Source organism: Abrus precatorius, unplaced genomic scaffold (assembly GCF_003935025.1).
Source record: "Abrus precatorius isolate BTA unplaced genomic scaffold, Abrus_2018 Scaffold8, whole genome shotgun sequence".
Classification (NCBI taxonomy): domain Eukaryota; kingdom Viridiplantae; phylum Streptophyta; class Magnoliopsida; order Fabales; family Fabaceae; genus Abrus; species Abrus precatorius.
In genome coordinates, this window is record NW_020874428.1 from 6,214,810 (window position 1) to 6,238,790 (window position 23,981).

At 32.7% G+C, this 23,981-nt stretch overlaps 3 protein-coding genes across 5 annotated transcripts; all 3 read left to right on the plus strand.

Moving 5' to 3' along the window:
• Positions 1-1,781: 1,781 nt before the first annotated feature.
• On the plus strand, positions 1,782-12,576 carry LOC113846971. 2 transcript variants are annotated; one of them, XM_027475770.1, is made up of 10 exons: positions 1,782-2,668; positions 5,601-6,767; positions 6,885-8,027; positions 8,193-8,234; positions 9,313-9,389; positions 10,674-10,758; positions 10,830-10,913; positions 11,031-11,132; positions 11,211-11,309; positions 11,954-12,576. In XM_027475770.1, exons 1-10 carry the CDS (start codon positions 1,931-1,933, stop codon positions 12,062-12,064), a joined length of 3,648 nt encoding a protein of 1,215 aa, XP_027331571.1. In that variant the 5' UTR covers positions 1,782-1,930; the 3' UTR covers positions 12,065-12,576. The 2 variants fall into 2 exon arrangements, with proteins under 2 accessions (XP_027331571.1, XP_027331572.1); XM_027475771.1 differs by lacking the exons at positions 9,313-9,389; positions 10,674-10,758; positions 10,830-10,913; ... (1 more) ...; positions 11,211-11,309; positions 11,954-12,576 and having other exon boundaries at positions 8,193-8,908.
• A 1,377-nt stretch (positions 12,577-13,953) lies between these two features.
• On the plus strand, positions 13,954-18,204 carry LOC113846852 (probable inactive heme oxygenase 2, chloroplastic). 2 transcript variants are annotated; one of them, XM_027475546.1, is made up of 5 exons: positions 13,977-14,413; positions 15,989-16,212; positions 16,996-17,103; positions 17,197-17,244; positions 17,871-18,204. In XM_027475546.1, exons 1-5 carry the CDS (start codon positions 14,023-14,025, stop codon positions 17,898-17,900), a joined length of 801 nt encoding a protein of 266 aa, XP_027331347.1. In that variant the 5' UTR covers positions 13,977-14,022; the 3' UTR covers positions 17,901-18,204. The 2 variants fall into 2 exon arrangements, with proteins under 2 accessions (XP_027331348.1, XP_027331347.1); XM_027475547.1 differs by lacking the exon at positions 17,871-18,204 and having other exon boundaries at positions 13,954-14,413; positions 17,197-17,780.
• Positions 18,205-20,335: 2,131 nt separating this feature from the next.
• Positions 20,336-22,995, plus strand: LOC113874143. Its single transcript, XM_027512364.1, has 6 exons — positions 20,336-20,365; positions 20,496-20,734; positions 21,071-21,329; positions 22,004-22,183; positions 22,377-22,532; positions 22,831-22,995. The coding sequence occupies exons 1-6, from the start codon at positions 20,336-20,338 to the stop codon at positions 22,993-22,995; spliced, it is 1,029 nt and encodes a 342-aa protein (XP_027368165.1).
• The last annotated feature ends 986 nt before the right edge of the window (positions 22,996-23,981 follow it).

The window sequence follows — 23,981 nt, forward strand, 5'->3', positions numbered from 1 at the left end:
GTTCTATAGTTATATAATTGTTTCTTATTTTTTTAAGTTATAAGTGTAAACATATAATTACTAAAAATTAAATTATCAAATTATTTTTTTAAAAATATAAGTTGTCAATACATTAGGTTTTTTTTAATATTTTTTTATAATTCAGTGAAGCTTTTATTTGATATTAATAAGAATTGGATGATGATAAAGATAATTTTTTATATAATTTTTCTTAAATTATTACCAGTGTTACACATTTCAACAAAGAAAGACACCCAAATAAATAAATGATTAACTTGCATTCAAAATTTTCAATTATAAATTTGAAATTTACACTATTAATTTCAACAGCATAATAAAGACTTTTGTTGGGTTTAACTTATCTGTCACTTAATCTTTTATCTTTTCTAACAAAAAAACATTGTAAAGAAAAAGAAAGAATATAAAGTAAAAAAATGTTAAGATATAATAATAAATTTAATTTTATAAAAATATATCGTTAATGACTTATAAATAATTTAATACACATGTTCAAATTTTTATTAATTTATATAATAAATATATTTAAACCCTTTAAATTTTATAGGCACAATAGCAATCACCCGTTTTTTTTTTTAAATAAAATTTAGGATTTTTTTATATTTTAACATTAGGACAAATAACAACTCTCTCTCTCTCTCTCTCTCTCTCTCTCTATATATATATATATATATATATATATATAAACTTATAATACAATATATTTACACTATTTTTATCAAGGAAGAAAAACATTATACGTCCAATATTTCATTAATGACTTGATTATCTTTCTCTACAAAGTGATTTTAAAGATCAAGCTAATTTTATCTAAAAATCTGCGCCCTCTTGACACTAGGCAGGGTGGGACTGAGTCGAAAGTAACTCTTCTCTCAAGATGACAAGATCATCTATGGTCATCATAGGTGACGCTAAACAAGTACAAGAAGAACCCAAAACTTGGTCCACTATATTTATATTTTTTAAGATTCTTAGTCTCGTTTGTTTATTGTTTTATAAGCGTATTGGTTCATCCCCACGTGAATCTCGATTGGGTTTTCACAATGAAGAAGCAAAGGTCACAAATCATATAAGAAAAAATAATTAATCATGATGTCAATCAATTAAAATAAATCACTGATATAGTTTTTTTATTAACTATTACAGAAATAAAAAAATTAATTGACATAATAATTCATAATTAAAAAATAGTTTAAAAATGTTATACTATCATTTTATTTAAATTAAATATTTAAAATACATTATAGCATGTAATAATAAAAGTATATTATGGTATAAAAATGATAATTTTATTTTTATTTATTTTTATACTAATAATTTAATTTTAAAAAATATTATAACCACGACATAATGATAGAGATAAACAAAAAAGAGTAATTGAGAATTTCATGCTGAGAAAAACATGTGCTGTTGATTTTTTAAAATTATAAATGATTATTTTATAAAAATATTTTTATTTGAATCAAGAATATTCGTGATATATAATTTTTGGTAAGTAAAATATTAGTAAAATTATATGTATTTTTTAATATAGGAATTTTTAATTTAACTTGTAATATTTATTTGTTCAAAATTTAACTTATAATATAAATGAGAGTCTCATTCATGCTAGTTGGTGGTTTGGGCTATGGTTGACTAAAGCCCAAGCCCAAGATGTGTGTCTCTTCCTTTTCGGCCGAAAATGTTCCGTGGCATATTCGTGCAAGAAAGTTCCTGATATAGAGAGTGAATATTGTCCATCTACCTTAACCTCCAAAAGCGAGATATGCTCCCGCCATATCGCCCGAACTTCTGAAAACATCATCCTCAAAGCAAAAGGAGAAGAAGAGACTCAAGTCAATAAAACAACCTTCCTAATCCAAAAGCCATTAACTCACACCACATTTCAATAAAATCAAAACGAATCACGACAATGCATCGAATCTGTTTTAGAATCCGACCCCTTCTTCGCTTCCCTCGTCATCGCAACATTTCTTCTTCTTCTTCGAGAAAACCAATCAATTCAACAAACACCAATGTACAAGATTCCACAAATGCCCTTCCCTCTATCCCTGACCATAGCCGCACTCTCTCTCCTATTTCTTCTCAATCTCTCTCCCGCACTTCCGTCATCGCTCTCTCCGCCGCCGTCGTGTCCGCTGTCTTCGCCTCCGTCGCGCTTCTCTCCTCCGATCATGACGAATCCGATGGTGGCGTAGCCACTAATCCTCTCTATGCTGGCGCGGAGCTCGCCGTGCACAAGGCCGGCGACTCCCTCAACCGGATTTTTCACCACGCCAAGCGCACTGGCGTCGCTGCCTCTGTCCTCTGGCAGTCGCTTCACTCGGTACTGTCCTCCGCCAACCACGAGGTCCGCTCCGGCTTCGAGATTCGCGTTGCGGCCTTGCTCGCCGACATCGCCGCCGCGAATTCTGGACGCAGGGCCGCGATCGTCGGTGCCGGCGGCGGAGCCGTTGTGGATTGGTTGCTGGAGTCGGTGGCGGTGGCGAAGAACGGCGGCGGCGGAACTCAGGCGGAGTCGGCGAGAGCGCTGGCGTATTTGATTGCGGACCCTAACGTGTCTGCTGCTGTGCTTGGGCGACCTCATGCTGTTCCGAATCTTCTGAGGTTCATTTTTTCTTGCCAGCCTCGTCGTTCTAAGAACAAGAAGGTAACTGATTCTCTATCATGTTTTTCTGTGTGAATAGTTTGTTATAATATATTTTGCTAAGCTTCCAAGGGACCTAGTTTAAGATTGGCATTGGCAAACTGAGCAATCAATTGGTCTTTACCCGAAGTTTGTCACTAGATTCCAGCTTCTTGTCTTAATAAATAGAGTTTTATCTTTTAGGTTTAAATAAAATTTTGGTCTTATACTCAAGTCACATTTGTAAGTTTATCCTTATTTTTTTTTACATGCACATTTATTCTCGATTAGTATCTGTTTGTTGCTTTTCAACTAAACTATGTTAAAAAAACTTTCCAAGTGATTAATGGATGCTACAACCAACGGAATTTCAATTCCAACATTGAGTGTTTTAATTAAAAAAATGGAAACAAATGACGACGTGAATGAGTAGGGTTTTCTAAAATCCCTAAGTTTTCAAATTCGGCAAGGAAACAATAAAAAGAGGAACCAAATTCAGGCACATCAATGTTGAAATAAAACAAAAACACACACAATAGGAGGGAGTTCGAATTGGAACAAAGATTTGAGATTGCGAAAATTAGAGTGTGATTTCTCCCTCCTTCAACATGCCTCACGAGCAAACAAATACCTCAGCACCAACCTCCAAGAACCTCCACACCTTTGCTTCAAAACTTGCCTTTTTTCTGTTTCATTGGCTTGAAGATGGTCTTCATCTGGTACATATCAAGTGTAGCTAGCTCATATAAGGACAGAGCAAAGTTTGCTGGTTGTCCAAAGAAGGAACATGTTGCTTGCAACATGCCCATAAAAAACAAAGCTAGCATGCATTATAGGCATTGATACTACTATTTTCAACAACAATTTGATATTTTAGATAAGTATAGCACTCACCTCTAGTTTAGCAAGGTCTTGCGAATCCAAATTGCATGTTGTGAGCACATGAAGGCCAATGGAGGGATTAGCAGATAATGGAAACTCTCCTAGAGTGGAGTCCCCCAAAGCAATGGCATTGTTGCCTTTGAAATGTTGGAAGTGGGGTGGCAACAATGGTAGTAATTGGCTAGTTAGGGTTGTTATGATATTGGATAGTTGGAGTTCCATTGATTGTAGCATCCATGGACACTGCCATCCTTATGCAATGTCCAAACTTTGCAAATGAAAAGCCATCCATGGGTTCCGCTTGTTGAGGTATCCATTAGTCACGTGTCGTTTCGTTAGAAAGTAACAACAAGGACTAAATCGAGAATAAATATACATATAAAGGACTTATTTACAATTTTTTACATGTAGGAAATAACTTACGAATGTGAGTTAAGCAAGAATAAAGACTAAAATCATAGTTGTAAATCTCGGATAGCGGGTGTAACAGACGACCCTCAAAACGCTATTGCGGAATAGCACATAGCTGGATTGCTGCTATTTTAAAGTTTTTCATATAGATATGAAGTATATACATATGCAAATAATTATGTATATAATAATGCTAAACAAATATGATAAATAGCATAAAAGAACAGAGGTAGGACTCTAGAATCATAGAATAGAGAGAAGAAAGGAAGTGGCTTTTGCCAAAGAAGTCATCCTAAATGAGTGACTCTGCTGGATTGAAAATTGTTGCAAAGCAGAAACGAGATAGAGATGGGAGGAGAGAGCGTCGAATAGAGAAGGGGGAGAAGAAACACAGTGTAGAAAAGTGGGTTGTCGTCATGGGTCTCTAGTTGCAAAGTAGAAGAGCAACAGAGATGAGAGGAAGGGGTGTAGAAGAAAGGAAAAAAACCTAGGGAAAAGTGGGGTTAGGTTTGAAAATTGAGAAGACTATTTTGCCCTTAAAATAACCTAAAGATTGTGTCATCACAAGGGCAAAATGGGAAAATAAGCTTATTACTTAAATATTACAAGTGATCTTTATCTTGTTTTTTGGCTAAAATTGCAATGCATATACTTCATCTTACTTCTTCTCAAGAAAAAAACTTAGATTCTAAAATTTCTCTCAGTAACTCAAGTTTAGCATTGACATCTTCTTTTAAATTCTCAACTAACATTGTATTATCTATAACTTAGAGATAATCTTATGTATATCACTTGTAAGCACATTTAGAAATAGGTTAAACAAATAAGGGCTCAGAACAGAGTTTTGATGTAAGTTTATCCTTGTAGGAAAGTATAGTCCATATAGAAGTTCTCACATGTAGTTATCTCCCAGTACATGTCTTGTATAGTCCAAATATATTTTACATGAACTCCTTTCTTTTCTAAAGTCATCCATAACACTTCTCATGGTATGTATTTATATATTTTTTTCAAGTCAATAAAAATCATATGTATGTCCTTTTCTTTATAATAATTCTTTTCCACCAAATTGATTTTCTGCTGTCCTAGTTTTATTTTGTAGTCTATGGTCCGCCACTTTTTCTCATAACTTCATATTATGACTCATAAATTTAGTCCTTTTATAGTTTGCATAATTTTGTGTATCACCCTTGTTAGGGATCATAGTGTTTTTCTTTCAATCATTTGACATTTTTTAAATCTCAAAATTTTATTAAAGAGCTTAGAACGTCACTCAAGTCCTTGTTTTCCTTAACTTTTCCAAACTTTAATAAGGATATTATCAAAACCAACTGTTTTACCATTGTCCATCCTTTTAAAAGCTTTTTTTATATTTATTTCTTAAGGATATTTTGTTAGCTAAGTTATAATCGTAGAAGTTGTCTTTTGACCTATTTTTTATTTTTATGCACAGGGTGCCCATAATAAAGGTGTATAACTATCTTTTTTGTATTTAGCCACATCTCTGGCTTAGCATAACAAGGTTGTGTGTGTGCTCATTTTCTTACTATGGCCATTGTAGATCAATTTCTAAAATGCAAACCTCAGTAAGGTGTTGTCGATATTGGTCTTTTTTTTCTTCTGATTTTTACATTGGTGACATCATGCAACTTTCTTGTGGCAGAAGCATTCACGACGCAGTGCATTTGACATTTCTGATTCTTTGAAAGGCAGGAGCATGCTTGTGGCTGCCATTATGGATATTGTTACATCCAGCTGTGACAGTGCAGAAGTGGTATCTTTTAAGCCATCATTGCCTGGAAATGCTGAAACCAGAGACATTGCTGCTGCCCTACAAGTTATCGAGGAAGGGGGTTTGCACTTGGATGAGCCACCTGAAGGTGAAGATGATGATGGTGATGGGACAGGAGGTAAAGGGATTGGAATCAAGATACTTGAAGGCACCACTGTTTTAGGGCTTTCAAGAAACAGCTGTGTAATGGAGTCGGATAATTCTAATGCCTCTCATGAAGAATTGTTGAAACATCGTACTCCTCAAACTCTCAGATATCAAAATAAGTATGAAAAGTCACTGGCACAAGAAAATATGTCTTCTGCTGTTGTTCCTGGACTCTGGGATGATTTACACTGTGAACATGTTGCTGTTCCTTTTGCCACCTGGGCATTGGCAAATTGGGCCACCGCTTCACGGTTAAATCGATCTCATATACAGGAACTGGATCAAGATGGAAATGCTATAATGTCGGCTTTAATGGCACCTGAGAGAACTGTAAAATGGCATGCAAGTTTGGTGGTGCGGTTGCTATTAGAAGATCGCAGTACACCTTTGAATGAATCTGTTTCTGATTGGGGTTCCAATCTTCTTTCTACTATATCTCAAGCATGCAAGCATGAAGATTTTTCTTTGGCTCGGGTATCTTTCTCTGCTTTTCTCTTATCAGTTGAGAGGAGCCCTGGAGTGCAGAAGATAGTGATGGAGAAGGGTCTTAATTCAATGAGAGATATCGCCAAGCAGACCACAAAGGATAAGCAGGTGCAAGAATCAATGGCAAAGGCATTAGAACTACTTTGTACTGGAGACCTGCATCTGTCTCTTGAAGAGAGTCAAAAATGGTCAGGGATTCTTCTTCCTTGGGTTTTTGGAACATTTTCCTCTGATACTATACGATCTTCAGCCATAAAGATTCTTTCTCAGATCTTGGAAGACTACGGACCAACAACTGTTCCACTTTCGCAGGGATGGTTAGTCATGATGCTATCTGAAGTACAAAGTTCCATCAAGAAATCAAATGATAAGGGAACGGGTCAACCTAAGAGTGATAATGTAAAGGTATGGAAATATTGTTCTTTCTCTTTCTGTTAATATGACATTTCATTTTATCCGATAGTTCTACTTCAATTCCAAGTCCACTTTTGATCTACATTTTAGCTGTGTTGACTTTTGCAGACGTTAATCAATAATTCAAATATTGCTTCTGCTGCACAAGTAGCTACTCAACTATCTAGTGCTGTTGTTAATCTGGCAGCTAAACAAGTGAGGATTACATCAAATTCTGGGGATGCATCCCCTCTGGCAGATTTTCTTTCTCTGGAACCTTTTGCTGGACCATTTAAAAATTTAAAAAAAGATAGTATGCCTAAATTAGATGCTGCAGACTCTGCTTTTGCAACCCTTAAAGGAATTAAGGTTCTAACTGAAGTTTGTGCTGAAGACTGTGTGTGTCTGGACAAAATTGTTGATTTTGGGATTTTATGTTTGCTGAGGCGCTTTTTGTTGAGTGATGATTATGAAAAACTAGCTGCTATTGAAGCTTACAATGCATCATCTAAAGCACATGAGGGGCAGGAACGGATATCCAATGTAAATGGGGAGCCCCCTATATCAGATGTAAATGATTCAGCTAGTGTCCGGGTTCCACCCACTGCTCATATCCGTAGGCATGCAGCTCGGCTGTTGACCATACTCTCGCTGCTTCCCAAAGTCAAAAAGGTCATCATAGCTGATGAGACTTGGTGCCAATGGCTTGATGAATGTGCTAATGGGAGGATTCCAGGTTGCACTGACCTTAAAATGCAAAGCTATGCCAGGGCAGTGCTTTTAAATATATTTTGCAATGACCAGCTTAAAGGAAAGTCTGAAAGTGGAACTCCTTCTGATGGTGGTATAAAAAATTATAGGAACTCCTGTCCTCGCTATGATGACAGGATATTGTTGATAAATTCTCATCTTCCCCATTGGAAGTGTCCCAAAGAAACAGATCAACAAGATAACTCTAAGGACACAGCTGTGGCTACTTCTGCTGATACTGAGGATGGAACAGAATCCTTGAATGATGGCAACAGCTCTAATTCTATTGATTCAACTAAAAGCAGCCAAGATGCAAATTGTCCTCCACTAGATGTAGTTTTTGTCCATGGCCTTCGTGGCGGGCCTTTCAAAACTTGGCGTATAGCTGAGGACAAATCCTCAACTACTTCAACCTTGGTGGAAAAGATTGATGAGGAGGCAGGAAAGCTTGGAACCTTTTGGCCTGGTGAATGGCTTTCCAGCGATTTTCCTGAGGCTCGGTTGTTTACCATCAAATACAAGGTTTGCTTTAGATAGTTAGGACATGTTTCCCTTAGTAAGATGAGACATTTAGCTTATGAATTTTGCATTCTTTTTTCGCTGGTGGTTCTGACATCTTTTCTAGAGCTTGTCTTGTGGATGATTTACCTACAGCTCCATCTAACTCTTATTAAATGCTTTATGCAGACTAATCTTACACAGTGGTCTGGAGCTAGCCTGCCTCTTCAGGTTACAATTTTTCCTCACCTCATTATTCATTATCATTTACCAAGTAACAGCATCAGATTTTACTGCTCTACCATTAGCTTGGCTTGATAGTCATCTAGCAAGTTTCCAATACTTGAATGTGTGCAAACTGATATTGGCATCTTCGTCCTCTATGAACCTTGTTAAGGGTTATAAGAAATTACCATTTTTAGTGCCAGTCATTATGAATTTGCATTATTTTCTGCATCTTCTTCTATCTGCCCAAGGATAAATGATTTGTCATAAACATTAGCACTATTTTCAAAAACATAAATCTATACATCATTATCATACTACATATTTTTGTGGTTTTAAAATATCTTTTGGTCTCGTCCTTTTAACCTGTGCTTAAATGAATTTTTATTAAAGTGAGATTGATATTTGTGGATGAAGATTTAAATAGTTTTACTATGATTGAGTGGAGGACATGTGAGCAAGTTTCTTTCGTTCTGTGCAATTGGAAGCTGTTTGGTTTTAGAAACCATTTTCTTCTTTCATTTTTAAATACAAAAATGTTTTTTGTTTTCATTTTTTTCAAATATTTATATAGGATTCTAAGAAACAGTGAAAATGACAAAAAGTTTTCATTAATTTTTATATAAATATTTGAAAACAGAAAACAAAATGAAAATAAGTTAACATTTTTGTTATTAAACGTAAAAAAAAAAAATTATTTTCTCAACCCTAACAGCCCCTCAATTTGTTCTTTTTCATTATTTTGTTTTGCATATTACATGCATGCATTATGCATAACAAAGCTCTAGACACTTCTCTAATTTTCCGCAACCCTAATGAAGTTTTCCTCACTTTTTGCATCAAGGAGTATGTTTGGCCATTTGAACCTTTCTATGTACAACTTCTCTAAAATGATATAATCACATCTCTACAATCAAATCCTTAAGACTATCAATCTTCCCATCCAACCCCCCCCCCGGATGGTTTAAAGTTGGCAGTTTCTCCTGTATCTCTTCCTCTGCTTTCCTTGCACTTGCCTATTGCCAGCATCTTTGTTTTCTAGTTACATTCTAGTTCATATACTTGTTTATTTTCAAATTTTTAGGAAGTTAGTTCTATGCTATTGGAGAAACTTGTTGCTGCAGGAATTGGGGATCGACCTGTTGTTTTTGTTACTCACAGGTTAGTATGGCTGCCTAAGAATGCTCACATTACATTTATGCACTGGAAATTGGACTTCTGTGCACTCGTTGGTTTACTTCTTTTTTTTTATGATTATCATGCATCTTTTGAAAGCGAAAGTGAAAGTGATTATTGCTTTATAGGATATTTTATTGACTGCTAAATATATACGCTTCTAAACAATCGTGAATAGTTAGAATTGCACAAGGGAATGCATGCAGAGGACCTGACTATTGTTGCTTTTCTTATTGTACAACTTCTTAATGTTTTATAACAATTTGTTCTTTCTATCTCTCTTTCATTGGCACCTTGGCAGAAGCTCAAGATGAATTTCATTAGGGATTATACAAGATCAACAGAGAAAGGATTTAAATTTAAGAATTTAAGATCAACATTGATTCACAATTGTATAATGCCTAAAATATAAGACGCTAAGATACTGCAAATACTAAGTTCTATATTTTTTTTCTATGATAATGAGTCTTACAAAAAAAAAAATTAAAAAGCATCATCTTTTAATTTTTTACTTTATATTTTAAGTTTTTTAAAAGTTAAAATATTAATTTTTAAACAATACTCGTCTGTCTCCATTATTACTGAAATATTGGCTCCAGTATCAAAGTCGTATAGAGGTATCGGCTTATGTGTTTGAGCTGACAAAAAATAATTTTTAATCTAACACCTAATAAAAAGTATCTGACATGTGTTGATGAAGTGTGCGCGAGAAATGTTGGTGTCAGAAACGTTTTTGATGTGGCGACACTTCAAACAAGAGAGTTGTCAGTGTTTCATAAAATTGTACTCAGTTTCCAGCATTATTTTAAAACGATAAACAAGAAAGTAAATCTAAACAAGGCATGCACTTACAGAAAAGAAAGTTTTACATACTTAAAAATAAAAGTAACAAAAAAGGACGCAGAACCATTGTTTTAGTAGCTGTTGATTATTGGCAGTATTGAGATAACACCGACACTACCTTGTTCTATTTCAGGAAAGAATTATAGCCTGAGTGTGCTTGATGTAGATGTCACTTTTTCTTATGAACAAGTTGTTATAAGTATTTTGTGGTTTTAAAGAAAATTTAAGTCCTGTTTCCTATCTGTTGACTACTTTTATGTTTCTAATATAGACTTTCTTCTAGAAGGCCTTTCAGACAAAGATAAAATTGTTGTTTATTTATTTATGTCTAAATTGCAGTTTCTGAATATCTTTGGCACCAAATTATTTATTTAATCAAATTGTATGTCATTTTGTTTTGTCTTGTGTGCTTTTCTATTGTTTCAGTATGGGAGGCCTGGTTGTGAAGCAGATTCTTCATAAGGCAAAGGATGAAAGTTTTGATAATCTTGTGAATAATACCATAGGAATTGTAAGTATGGACTCCTCATTAAATATATGCTTAAAATCGAGGGTATTTTTTATGCTTTATTTCGGTTGTAGGTGTTTTATAGCTGCCCACATTTTGGTAGCAAACTTGCAGATATGCCTTGGCGAATGGGCTTTGTGCTTCGTCCTGCTCCATCAGTGAGTATTTAAAGTTACCTACCCTCGTTCAACAATAGATGTTGGTTAATTTTTTTCTATTCTACTAATTTCTACATTTAAAATATTTTTAAGCACTTGATTCTTAATGTTGTACAGATAGGAGAGCTAAGAAGTGGATCTTCAAGACTGATAGAGCTTAATGACTATATTCGTCATCTTCACAAGAAACGAGTCCTTGATGTCCTCAGCTTCTGTGAGGTAATCAGCACTTTAGTTACTTATTAATCTGTGCTGTTATCTCCATAAGTCTGAGTTGTCAGTGACTGCTTTATGCAGACCAAGGTAACTCCAATTGTTGAAGGTTACGGTGGATGGGCCTTTCGAATGGAAATTGTACCAATTGAGTCGGCATATCCTGGATTTGGGGAACTTGTTGTAAGTATATTTTGAAATTCTATCTCATTTGACAAGAAAAAGAAAATGAAATGAAGAGTAAAATGTTTTGTCAAATTAAGTCATTTTTATCCCAAGCTGTAGATCAGCTGGTATTTTCCCAGCCCCACTAGAGGTGGAGGTCTGGACTTTGATCCCCCAACCCTTCCCAAATTCGTAGTTGCAAAACCAGCTCTACTACTAACTATGGCTAATGAAAAAGGTTCCTTTTTTTCCTTTGAGGAAATATAATGCAGTAACTAATTGTCAGTTCCACTGTAGTTTAATGAGGTTGAGACAAAACATAGATCAAGTTCCTTACATCATTGCCATCAAGTTCTCCAATTAAATGATGACACAGATTTTTATTTGGAATTCTGTAAAACATATTTAATGGAGGTTATTTGTTATTGGAAAGAACATCCAAATGTCATCATTTGAATGAAAACTTCATGGAAAGAATATAAGGAACTTGATAGATTCCTTTTTGGCTGGACTGAATTCACATTCTTCTTTAAGTATTTTTATGCAAGTCGGTTGCAATGGGCGATAATATTTTAAGTGACCTTTTCGTTTTTGTAGTATTGCAGTCAAGTGTATTTTTTAATATTTTTTTTTTTGCTATTTATCTTCAAATTTTGAAACAGGTATTGGAATCAACTGATCATATAAATTCTTGCAAACCAGTGAGCCGCTTAGACCCTTCTTATACAGAGACGTTGAAGTTCTTGCGGAAATTAAAAGCTTCTTATGCCTGAGCTAGTGTGTTTCAGCCGGAGATATGTAAATTCCTTGAAAAGTGCTAGGTAGGTCAAATGCACGAGAAGCCTGTGTATCCTGTGGTTTGGACTCGATATAGGTTGATATAATTTAACATGTTTAGTGAAGCTTCAAGGTGGACTAACAGATTTCGTGCAAGTCTTCTATTAGATATGGCTTGCCCCTGTACATTTTTTCATTCATCTGCTTCAAATTTCGTGAATGTAGTAGGTCAGCTGGCCCTTGGGGATTGTAACCAGTGTCCTTTGTACATAAATAGGAAACAGAAATATAAGCTGTGTATATTCATGTAATCATATCTTGTTCGCTCATCTGCTGTCCTCAGCAAAGAGATTTTAGACATGGTCTATTATTTTAAAATAACTGTAAAAATTACACATACCTCATTTAGAGAGAATTTGATTTGGGGAACATCACTTTGTTCTACAAAATAGTGTGCAAATTTAATAGCTCAATGTGAGTTAAATTAAATTCTAGTATCATTATGTGTGCAGTGTTCGCGGATACATACGTGAAATTTTAAGTGTAAATAATTTGCGTACTTTCTCATTTTTTTGTCAGGCTTTTTCAGTAATGAACTGGTTAAATAGGAATCAATAGTTTTAATTAAATTGTCAAGTGATCAAATTTTAAATTTCTATAATTTTTTTAAGCATTTTTTTATTCTAATAAAGTTGCACAAAGGCTCATTATAGCGGAAAAAAAATCATTTGGTTGAAGGCAATTGGCAAAGTAGGCGTTGCAGATTTATAGCTCCATTCACAGCTATAAGAGGATTGTCCAAAGTGGCCTTCTCTTTTAGTGTGTTATACTCGATCTAAGACCAAGAAAAATTGATGCGAGACTTTCATATATATATATATATAGTAACCAATAACTTCTTAACCTAATATCTAGACTGAGTTAATGATCAGTCTAAGTTTTATAACAATGCTTTAAATATTAGCCTCATTTGGATCATGTTGCAATGGAGTTAAGTGTTCTTTTGAAAGTAAAAAAGGGGTTATCATTTTATTAAACTTAAGTAACTCTATCTCATTGAGAAATTATCATCTAAATTTTGTGTTGGCTCTCATAATAAAGATGAGGATTGTGCTACTAATTAAATTTACATCTTGTGAAATTATGGGATAATGTTTATAATTGGTCAATTCACTTTGGTTTTAATATTTCGAGGTTGTTCACAGTTTCTCTTTTATATTGTGTCTATCATATTTATAGCCTAACGAACATTTATATGTGTAAACATTCAATAATCCATTTGCATTTATTCTAAGAAATTATACTCATGAGCGACACTTATCAATGACATCTTGAATCTTTGACAATTCTGTCACATTGGTGTACCATATGAGACTGTTTTGAATTATAGTTGTACATCACTTGCATTTAAATATTATATAACCACCAACACATTATGTCATGATTATGTAATTTATTTGCCGTTGATACAAATACTGAGTGGAATATTAGAATGTCTTTCTAGATACAAAACCTCCTTTCCACCATCAACCTCTCATACTTTGTGAGTTGTATTGAGTATGTAACTTTTTAAGGTTCACAGAAAATATATTAGATTAGTTAATTTTGCACATTGCAAGTTCAATCAATTTAATCCCACGAACGGAAAAGAAAATGAAAATTTAAATCCCAATTGTGAAATAGTATTTATTTAAACAAACATTTAAAAAAAATTGAAGTGAAGAAGAAAATTGAAATATTTGTACAAGAGTAATTGAATAAAAGGACAAAAACATCCAACGAGTAACGTGTAATTTACATATATCTTCATCGAAGCATTATACTGTGAATCGTTATGTAAAATCCAACGCATTTAATTTTAATTAATAATTGCTATAAACAACACAACACATTCAATCTGCAAAGAAGAAAGCAGGGACAGTCTTGACAGTAGCAATAGGAATAGGAACGAGTGATGTTGTTAACAGCGAAACCCATGCGACAACTATGGTTCCCACTCCCAGTCCCAGAAAAAGTTCCCAAGTGCAATTGCAGGTTATCATCGATAACATTAGCAAGCACCAACACGCCAATTACTACTCTCACTCACTCTCACACTCCTAAGCCTAAACCGACGGTAAAGAAGAGAAAGAGGTATCGGAGGCTGTACCCTGGAGAGACCACCGGCATCACTGAAGAGATGAGGTTCGTCGCCATGAGACTCCGCAACGTCACCGTTTCCCAAAACCAACCGGATTCCGACACGTGGCACCCCTCCATGGATGGCTTCCTCCGTTACTTGGTTGACAACCACCTCATTTTCACCACTCTCGAACGCCTCGTCGATGAATCCGATAATGTCTCTTGTAAGTCCTATTTTTTACAATTTCAATTCTGATTGCCGTGGCGTTACAATACCTCCATTCATTTTTAAACTTTTATTAGTTTCGTTTCGAACTTAATAACGATTTTATTTTACTTTCTAAGTTGTTGAGACGCTTATCATTCTTAATTCTTGAAATGTCTATCACGTTTGTGTCTGCTGTTAGTTGATAGCAATAACACTTAATAGAAGTGTAGTGTTCATGTGGCACGTTAAGTATTAACTTGGCGTGTTAACTGCCAATTGAACGAGTGTTGGAAGTCGGGTAATGGACCTAATGGAGGTTCAAGGCAAATGAGGAAGAAAATGATAACTTCAGGATTTTGTAAATTTGAGTGTAAATTTTCATAATTATCATCCTAAGACTTTGTTTGGGAGTTAGTTTTTAGAGGGAAATGGAGAGAAGGAGAAGGCTTATTTGGTGATAATTCTTGTTTGAGAGTTTTAAGATGAGAAGTAGAGGTTTTAAACCCTCCAAAATCCTCTTAAGCCCATGCTTTTAAGTTCTCCCAATTTGGAGGATTTTTTATCAATCCTCCTTCCTCCTCCTTTACCCGGCTAAGAGTCACATGACATTGTTTGGAGTGTGATGTGCCACTTAACCTGCCAGGTTTTGGTGTGTCAAATAAGCAACTTCATTAGTTGTTACTAATATTAGTCGACTGCAGGGACTAATGTTTTATACAAGTTAGGTGCTACTAGGGAGAAAAAGTTTATTAAGTCAGGAACTAAAATAGTGATTTACTCGTTCTTTATGCATCAAGTAACATATATTTTAAGAAATGTAATTTATACATGGAAAACATTAAGATTACTTCTTGGGATTGATTTTAAGTGGTTAAAAATGGTTAGTTTTTATTGTGAAAGAAAATATTTATTACATCAAAAATGTGAAAATGTAACAAATGTTTTCTTATTCATTAAAAATTGACTACTTTTAAATGTTTAAAATTAGTCTTAATGACTAATGTTAATGAAATCATTTATATAGTTATTTATATTAAAATAATTAATTCTAGTTTTATTATTACTTTTTAGTATTGTTCATGATTTTTAAACTTGTGATTTAACTCAAACTCAAATGAGTTTATAATCTTGGTAAAAAAATTGTGTCAAATTGCATGTAAACTTAGGTAAACTAGTGAGTTTACACCCAATTTACGAGTTCAACAAAACAAAGAGAAAATCGCATTTTCTCAACAAAATAAAACCAATTGGAAATAGGGCACCACTTTTATTCTTTCTCTGCAAGTTGTGAAACAACACATTTACAATTAGTACTCCAAAATCACATTATTATTATATGATTTGGCTATTTAAGTATGATTTTAACTTTATTACTGTACTTTATCCATTATTATGACTTTTTAATAGTATTTTTGTATGAGGTGTACGCTTAGAAGTCTATGATTTAAGTTTAAGACTATACATAAATTCTCGACTTTAATAACTTTGGTATTGATATTATTCTTTCACATATTAAATTTGTTTTTGTTTCTTTTTAAGTTGACAGATAGAAAAGGAATTGATTTGAATTTTTTATGATGAGAATTTGCAGATGCATACATGAGGAAAACGGGGTTGGAAAGATCAGAAGGGCTTTCAAGGGATCTGGAAAGGTTGGAGGAAGAAGGAAGTGTGATTCCAAATCCCAGCTCTGCAGGGCTTACTTATGCCAAATATTTGGAGGAACTTGCAGAGAGAAGCACACCCTTGTTTCTCTCCCATTTCTACAATATCTATTTTTCTCATATTGCTGCTGGTCAGGTCATTGCAAAGAAGGTAGGTACTCGTTTCCCTTTTACCTGTCTTGAAAGGGAAGCAAGGGACACATTCCCTTCTACCTTAGTTCTGTCTCTCCAATTGAAACATAACACTTCAGCAATACATTGTCATATAAAGAATGTGATTTTCTTAGGTATCATTTTTCAACCAGAGAGACACTGATCAAATAGAAGAGCTAGGTCAGGGAGCCTTGTGAGTGAGTCAGTGATGTAATTTGTAGATAATTTGATTGTGTTTCTGGATTAAAAGTGAAGGGAGTGTTTGAAAGTTGATAACATGAGGCAGGCCCATAAGAGAAATCTAGTGCAAAATAGTTTGTTATATGTCCATAACTCAAGATTCTGATTCCCTTTAAGACTTTAAATTTCATTTGCACTAGCTTGGAAAAGGAGAATCTGATTACAAGTATTATGTAGGTATTTGAGTAATCAATTATTTCTTGAGAATAATGGCCCTTGAAAGGGATTTTGGAACTTTGAATAATATAGAGCATGGTATTAAGCCATTTTGAAGAATATGGTGTGGTGTGGAGGGTGGATCTTGTCCTTTAATTTCAGCAGATATATTGAATGTTAGCTTGCTATTGAATTTGATCCATAAAGATATGCACATATAGGCCTCTGCAAACTCATGCAACCTTGTAGGAATGAAAATATATATATAATGTCTTTCCAATGTTAATTGGTGCTGAAATCTTGTAGTTAACTTAGAATTCAATTATGTACTTATTGTGAGACAATCAAGAACTTTTTGATACTTATTATATGTTGTTGCCTTTAGGTTTCTGAAAAGCTCCTGGAAGGTAAGGAGCTGGAATTTTACAGATGGGAAGGAGATGTTCCTGAATTGCTGAAAGGTGTTCGTGATAAGCTCAACTTGCTTTCAGAGGTTGATTACTAAGAATCCTATAATTGTGGCTTTAGTATTATATTTAGATGCTGTGTCATTCTTATTGTTTTTGTTCGTTTGTGGTTCATGCAGCATTGGTCTCGTGATGAAAAGAATAGATGTTTAAAAGAAACTACAAAGGTATTCCGGTCTATGGGACAGATTGTTCGTCTGATTGTCTCATAAATAGACCTCTGGTTCTCTTTTTCTTTTTCTAAACAACACATCTTTTTTATGGTAAGCTTTCTAAAATCACCTTGTCTTCCTTTATCTTGTTGAATTTGTGGCCTTTAACTGATGGAGGACTAGTAGCCCCAACTCAATGATATTTGATGTATTCTTAGACAATGTATTCAATCCTTAACAGAGAGAGAACTGTTTGTTTCGCTCATGCTTAAATGGAAAAACAATACACTGATCATGTCATCCTGCTCTAGAGCATCCTACTTCTTACATTACATTGTATGTACAAATTGTGTGATTGTACAATTGGACTTTTATTGGTTAACCCCAAGAACTGTGATTCTAGCATGTGCCATTTAGCTTTGCGTATGCTGTGTTGTTCAGGGGGGTTTGACTGAATTGTAGCTTGGGAACCTTTTTTTTTTTTTCCTTCTTGCAGCTAATTTTCTGTGTCCTCGTGTACATGTTAGAAAAAGCGTATTACTATTATAACGTCTCATATTCGTGTAATTTTTTTGAGTCCCCCCATAATAAATAGAGAACTCACCTTGGTGTAATTGTTTTCGCCACACATGTAACAAAAGGAGTGGCCTCACTTCATAGCTCAGATGTAACTTAGTGGGAATTATTCCAGGCTCGGAAATTCCAAAATAATCAAGATTTTTCAGTATTACTGAAGTTTTCCGTCGTATTGTGGCCATTATTTCCTACTTGCACTATATTTTTTGGCTATTTATTAATATGTAGTTCAACTATTGAATCCTTTGTAACTTAAATATTCTCGAGTCTTGAAAGTTCCATTTTGGTTAGACATTCATTATGCTTCCGTTGAAAATTTCCTTAGCATTCTGTACTGTATAAAATTTGTAACGTGTATAGGAGTAACGAGCGTTTCGCAGATGCTCTTTTTTTCTTTTCCGCGTTTTATTATATGTCAAACCTTAATTTGTGTTGCAACTCTATGAATGTCTCTGAACAATGAATCTTCCTGTGGAACATTAGGAAAAGTTTGAAGAGCTTTGCCAATCTGAGTGGCAACATCTACTGATTCTTGACTTCATTCATCAAGTTTCATTATCAAGAAATTTATTCGGTTCCTCGCACGCGCCCTTTGCAATTTTGTTTGTTAGTAGAACCCTGCGATGACACATGTTAGGTGCAGAGAGTAATTTCCATTTTCAGACGATAGTGTCATCTCTATTTTTATGGGTGATACTTCTGTTTACATGTCAAATGCGATTTTAAAATAATTTAAAAATAATTAAATTTAAATTTTAAGATTATAATTTTAAAAAATTAAATTAGAAATTGTAAGAATTTAATTTTGATTGTAGTATTAATGATTAGTAAAAACAAAAGTTGGGCTACGTTTAACTGACATATTTTTTATAAAAATATAAATTATATTTATAATTTATTAAGTTATAAAATTAAATGAAGAATAATAAAATTTAATTTTAATTGTAGTATTAATTTTTAGTAAAGAAATTAGTTAAAATAAATTTAGTTGACATAACATGTATAAAAATAAAAATTAAATTTATAATTATCTGACTCATTAAAATTATAAAATTTTAAAACATTATTAAAAATTGTAAGATATTTATTTTAATTTCAGTATTGATTATTCTAAAGATAATCTTAATTATTTTTATATTCATAATTTTAAATATTTTTTAAAATTTATAATCTTAAATATTTTTTAAATTTATAATTTTAATTTTTTTAAATCATGATTTTAAATATTTTTAAATTTAAATTTTAAGTATTTTTAAAATATAAATTTAAATATTTATTAAATTATAATTTTAAATATTTTTAAATTAATGCCAAAAGTAGATATAATACTATCGTTTAAAAAGAAAAGATACTTATTATAAAAAGTAAGTATCATTTTAATATGTGCGAGATTATTTAAAAAAAAATTAATTAGTATTGTTCGTAGAACTCCAATACACGTAGTCACGTAACAAAAAAAATTTAAAAAAATAAATTTTAATTAATTTTATTTTAAAAATAATTTTTAAAATTATATTATTTATATTAAAAAGACCGTAAGTAATTGTAATATTAATGACCTTACTTTCTCAATGCATTACTAACCAAGCTACAAATTTTTCTATTACTCAAATATCAATGTAAAAGTGAAAAAGTTTACTCAACTATCGTTTTTTTCTTTTCAGATGAATTATACTTACACCTCCGGATGTTAATTAAAATTTCACTTGATACCTTTTCAATTATACAAATTACTCTAATTTTTTATGCATTTATATAAATCAGAGAATGTCAAAGTAATATAACGAGACAAAACTTGGATGCAATTGCTTAAATGCTGTTACTAATCGAATTTAGAATTTTACTTCGGGTAATCTATTATAATATTAAATATAAATATTTTACTAAAATAAAACTCTAATTTTGATTATCAAACAACCTTAACAGTATTTGCAAAATAATACCTAAGTTTTCTGTAATATAGAAAAGGAGAGTTGTACTAGATAAAATTTTATTAAATCTTAGGATGTGGGAATGTAATTTTTCCTTGTTTTTAACAGTTACTTAGAAACTAAAATACTATTCCCTCTACATCGTAAAACTAAAGTTACTTGGTTTGCTGATGCACGGCTTGCTAAGTGCTTGCCCATTAGCTTGTGTTACTAAATCAAATTGATATGGCAAAGAAAGAACTGTGGACCCACTGTTTTGTTTGTTTCTTTCTCATGTCATGGAATTTAATCAAACCGTATACCTTTTTTCTTCTGTCGTCTTCGAGAGAAAGTATCGACAGTTAAATATACACCAACACATACTTAACATAAATATAGCATATACTATTTCTGTCCGCCGTGTAATTTAAGTTAAAAGTTAAACATAGAAAAGAATGGAACCATGGCACGACCAGGTTGCTTGAACAACGCTGAATTTCACGTGGAAACCTCGAAACGCTGAATCTAACTTCAGAAACATAGAGATGAACAAAGGGGTGGACATATAAACAGTGGAGGAAGAAGAGGGTCTTTGTCGTTGTCTTTCTTTACCTTGAAACATGATTGAACAAATATTTATCCTCAAGAAGGTGAGAAAAGTACTACCATTGCTACTATGTTCTTTTTTTATTTTATTTTATTTTTTCATGCTTTGTCTTAATCACATTACTGTACAATATTGATTTGCAAGTGTGACATCTTGTAACTCTTCCATTACAGGACTCCTTGGACACTAAATCTATTAAAAAATTTCCATCAACATTGAGGTTGGTAGTTTTACTCATCGTTGCAACTTGTGGTGTATACATTTGCTCTTTTAATTTAGAGCAACCAAAGGTTCGCATAAATACCAAGTTATTGGAACTTAAGGTCATCAACCACCACTCATGTCACCTTTCTGGTGTGGAAGAGTGGGAAGTCCCTTACTTGCATTATCCAGAGCCCAAAACTCACAGCAGGTAGATGCTTATATATGGTCCATTTTATGTGAAACTCGAGAACAAAATCTTAAACATTAGATCTTATCATGAATTATCAAGATTAAAATACATATAAGTCTGAGTTTTTTTTTATCTTTTTTAAAGTGATTATGTGACTTTCCAAAGCTTTTAATTTTGATCGTTTATAATTGTACGGTCCAATTTTACTTTTCTTACTCTCTTATATAAAATTTACTCTTCTCACTAAATACATCTTCAGTGTGGTGTGTGTATAAAATCAAGTATTAAATTTGGCTCCGGTTTGTTATGTGGGTTTGATTATTTAGCTATATATAATGATTGGTGAATGAGCAGAGAGGAGTGTGCTTGCAATCCCGTTCGTCTATTTTGCATCTTGACAATGCAAAGATCTGGAAGTGGATGGTTTGAGACGTTATTGAACAGTCATATTAATGTAAGCTCGAATGGAGAGATATTTTCTGTGACCAAAAGAAGGGAGAATGTTTCTTCAATATTGAAGACAATGGATCAAGTGTACAATCTTGATTGGTTCACTAGTGCTTCTAAAAATGAATGTTCCGCAGCTGTGGGCTACAAGTGGATGCTTAATCAGGTTGGTACCATGACCACATAGAATTGCTTTTATATACCTAGTTGAAGTGTGTCCCAACTTCATGATCCATCATGAATTATGGGTGCTTAGAAAATTTATTTTTACTTGTGAAAGTAACCTGTGAATTTTTATTTATTTGGATAAATTAAAATTTATTAAATAAGTTCTTTTAAACTACTTTTTTTTAAAATAGACCTAAGTTCAATTTGGATAAAATTTTAGATAAGTTTTTATTAAAAAATTAATATAAAAATAAAATAAATTTTTTTTCATAAGTTAAAAATAACTTTTCTTCTCAAATTTTAGAAAAGGTTAAATGAAAAAGTTTCTCAAAAAAATATAAAAACATAAGTTGTTTCTAACTGATAAAAGAAAATTTATTTATTTTTTATACTGATTTGTTCTCTTATAAAAACTCATTTAAAAGTTTTTAACACAAGTTTATTGTTATTAGTTAAACTTATGAATGAGTTTTTAAATTACTACGCACTTAATAAATTTTTATACTTCTATTGAACATATAAATCAATTATCATTAATTTATTTTAGAAAAAAATTTGTCACTTATAATGATATTATCTAATTTAAGAAGAATTGTGTCCGAGTGAAGGTATTTGTGGTAAACAAAAACAAATTTAAAAGTTGTGATGTTAAATTTTATTCAATATTGGCAGGGTTTGATGGAGCATCATAAGGAGATAGTGGAATACTTCGAAAGGAGAGGAGTTTCAGCAATATTCCTTTTCAGAAGGAATTTGCTCCGTAGAATGGTATCGGTGCTAGCAAATTCGTATGATAAAGATACAAAGCCACTGAATGGAACCCACAAGTCTCATGTCCACTCCACATTAGAGGTCTCTTTCCCTCTCTCTTCCATAGTGGTATGTGTCTTTGCGTTTGTATTACATGTTTGGATTATGCTATTGTATGTTGAGAAAAGTTAATTAACTAAAAGTAACTTTTATACTAGAATTATGTAAAGCAAAACATTAGCTAATTAGTGTTAACTACAAAAGGGAATCTGTTAAATTAATTCTACTTGGGCAGGCTGGAATTCTCGCCAAATACAGGCCATGGATCAATACCACGTTGCTGATGGAAGAGCTAAAGCAAACAGAGAAGACAGCTACAAAATGCATTGAATACTTTAAGAACACTCGCCACATTGTTCTCTACTACGAGGATCTTGTCAAAAATCGCACGGTAAGTCTACCAAGGCTAAAAGCATGTGCTATTCCAGTGCCACCACAATTCCACAATTATCTTTTTTTATTTTATAGTTTAGTTTTGACTCATTGTCAGGCCACATAAAATTTTATGCTATAAAGTAATCATGTAATAATGATAATGTATTGATAAAATTTTTTGGTTTTTGGGTTATTAGTTGTCATAGCAAAGTGTAAAAATACATTTATCATAACACAATATATTTTACGCAGTCATGGATCAAAACTCAACCATATTGGGATATAATTTGACCTTGGGTTTTTTTCATCCTCAGAAACTGAAAGATGTTCAAGATTTTCTGAGATTGCCGTATAGAGATATGCACAGCAAGCAAGTGAAGATTCATACTGCTCCATTATCAAAGCAAATTGAAAATTGGGATGAAGTGCAGAAAACGCTTAAAGAGACACTATACCATAATTTTCTCCTCTCAAACTAGTTGAATTTAGTATGAAACAATAGCTGATTTTGACGTGAATGGACAAAGATTGTTCCTTGTCGTAGGTCGTACGCACGAAATATAGTACACGTGAATGCAACTTATTGGAAACTTTAATTTAAAGCAATAAAGCATTTAATATGGTCAACAGAGAAATGGCTTGGGTCAACTTGATAAAATATTTTTAACTTCAAATTAGTTTTGTATATTTAAAATTGATACTATAACTTTAAGGTACCGTGAAAAGAAAGAAAGATACAACACACGAGTCTAATGGAATCTACATTTCAGTCGCACAAGAGAGGCAGGGAGAATGCAACTGAATATAAGTTTTAATTAAGTTTAACTTTCTTCTTTCTTGGACATAGATTTGAATATTATTTTATTATTAAATAACATGATACAAATATTATATATATATTATGAAATGTTAATTTATTATGAATAGTTGATCACTTACTAATTATATTTAATAAACATTGTCTTTTTTACTCCATAATAATCATTTCATATTTTTCAAGATTTTAGGATCTAAATTATTTATGTATATCAACTTGTGTGCATTGGAGAGAGTTAGGACACAAGTCATTTATAATTAAAACCTCGTATCAACAACCATTAAAAAAATATAAACAAAAGTAGTATGTCAATAAATCATTTTCATAATAGTGATTGAACACATGATTTCTTACATAGTTAAGATTGTCGGTAGAATACCAAAGTGTTCTTTTCAACTTCCATCCAACGTGGTCTTCGATTTATTTAAGGACAAATCTTTTAGTGTTATTTTTAAATTAAAATAAAAGTTTTACATTAGTAAGAGGGCGTGCACCAATAAATTTCAGTCGGTTTCAGATAAAAAAAAATTGATCATGCATATTAACTTTCATTTTTGTCTGAAATATTTACCGAATTAGGCGACTTTTGTTAAAATAATGAGTGAATTTGATGAGTGATTTTATTCAGTTAAAATGTCTGAGATATTA

Coding starts and splice junctions, on each gene's coding strand:
- LOC113846971 (XM_027475770.1), top strand. CDS start 1,931: ATGCATCGAATCTGTTTTAGAATCCGACCCCTTCTTCGCTTCCCTCGT. Junction 8,235..9,312: donor GAGCTAGCCTGCCTCTTCAG/GTTACAATTTTT, acceptor TCAAATTTTTAG/GAAGTTAGTTCTATGCTATT. Junction 11,133..11,210: donor ATGTCCTCAGCTTCTGTGAG/GTAATCAGCACT, acceptor TGCTTTATGCAG/ACCAAGGTAACTCCAATTGT.
- LOC113846852 (XM_027475547.1), top strand. CDS start 14,023: ATGTTGTTAACAGCGAAACCCATGCGACAACTATGGTTCCCACTCCCA. Junction 14,414..15,988: donor TGAATCCGATAATGTCTCTT/GTAAGTCCTATT, acceptor GAGAATTTGCAG/ATGCATACATGAGGAAAACG. Junction 16,213..16,995: donor GTCAGGTCATTGCAAAGAAG/GTAGGTACTCGT, acceptor TGTTGCCTTTAG/GTTTCTGAAAAGCTCCTGGA.
- LOC113874143 (XM_027512364.1), top strand. CDS start 20,336: ATGATTGAACAAATATTTATCCTCAAGAAG. Junction 20,366..20,495: donor AAATATTTATCCTCAAGAAG/GTGAGAAAAGTA, acceptor CTTCCATTACAG/GACTCCTTGGACACTAAATC. Junction 21,330..22,003: donor ACAAGTGGATGCTTAATCAG/GTTGGTACCATG, acceptor CAATATTGGCAG/GGTTTGATGGAGCATCATAA.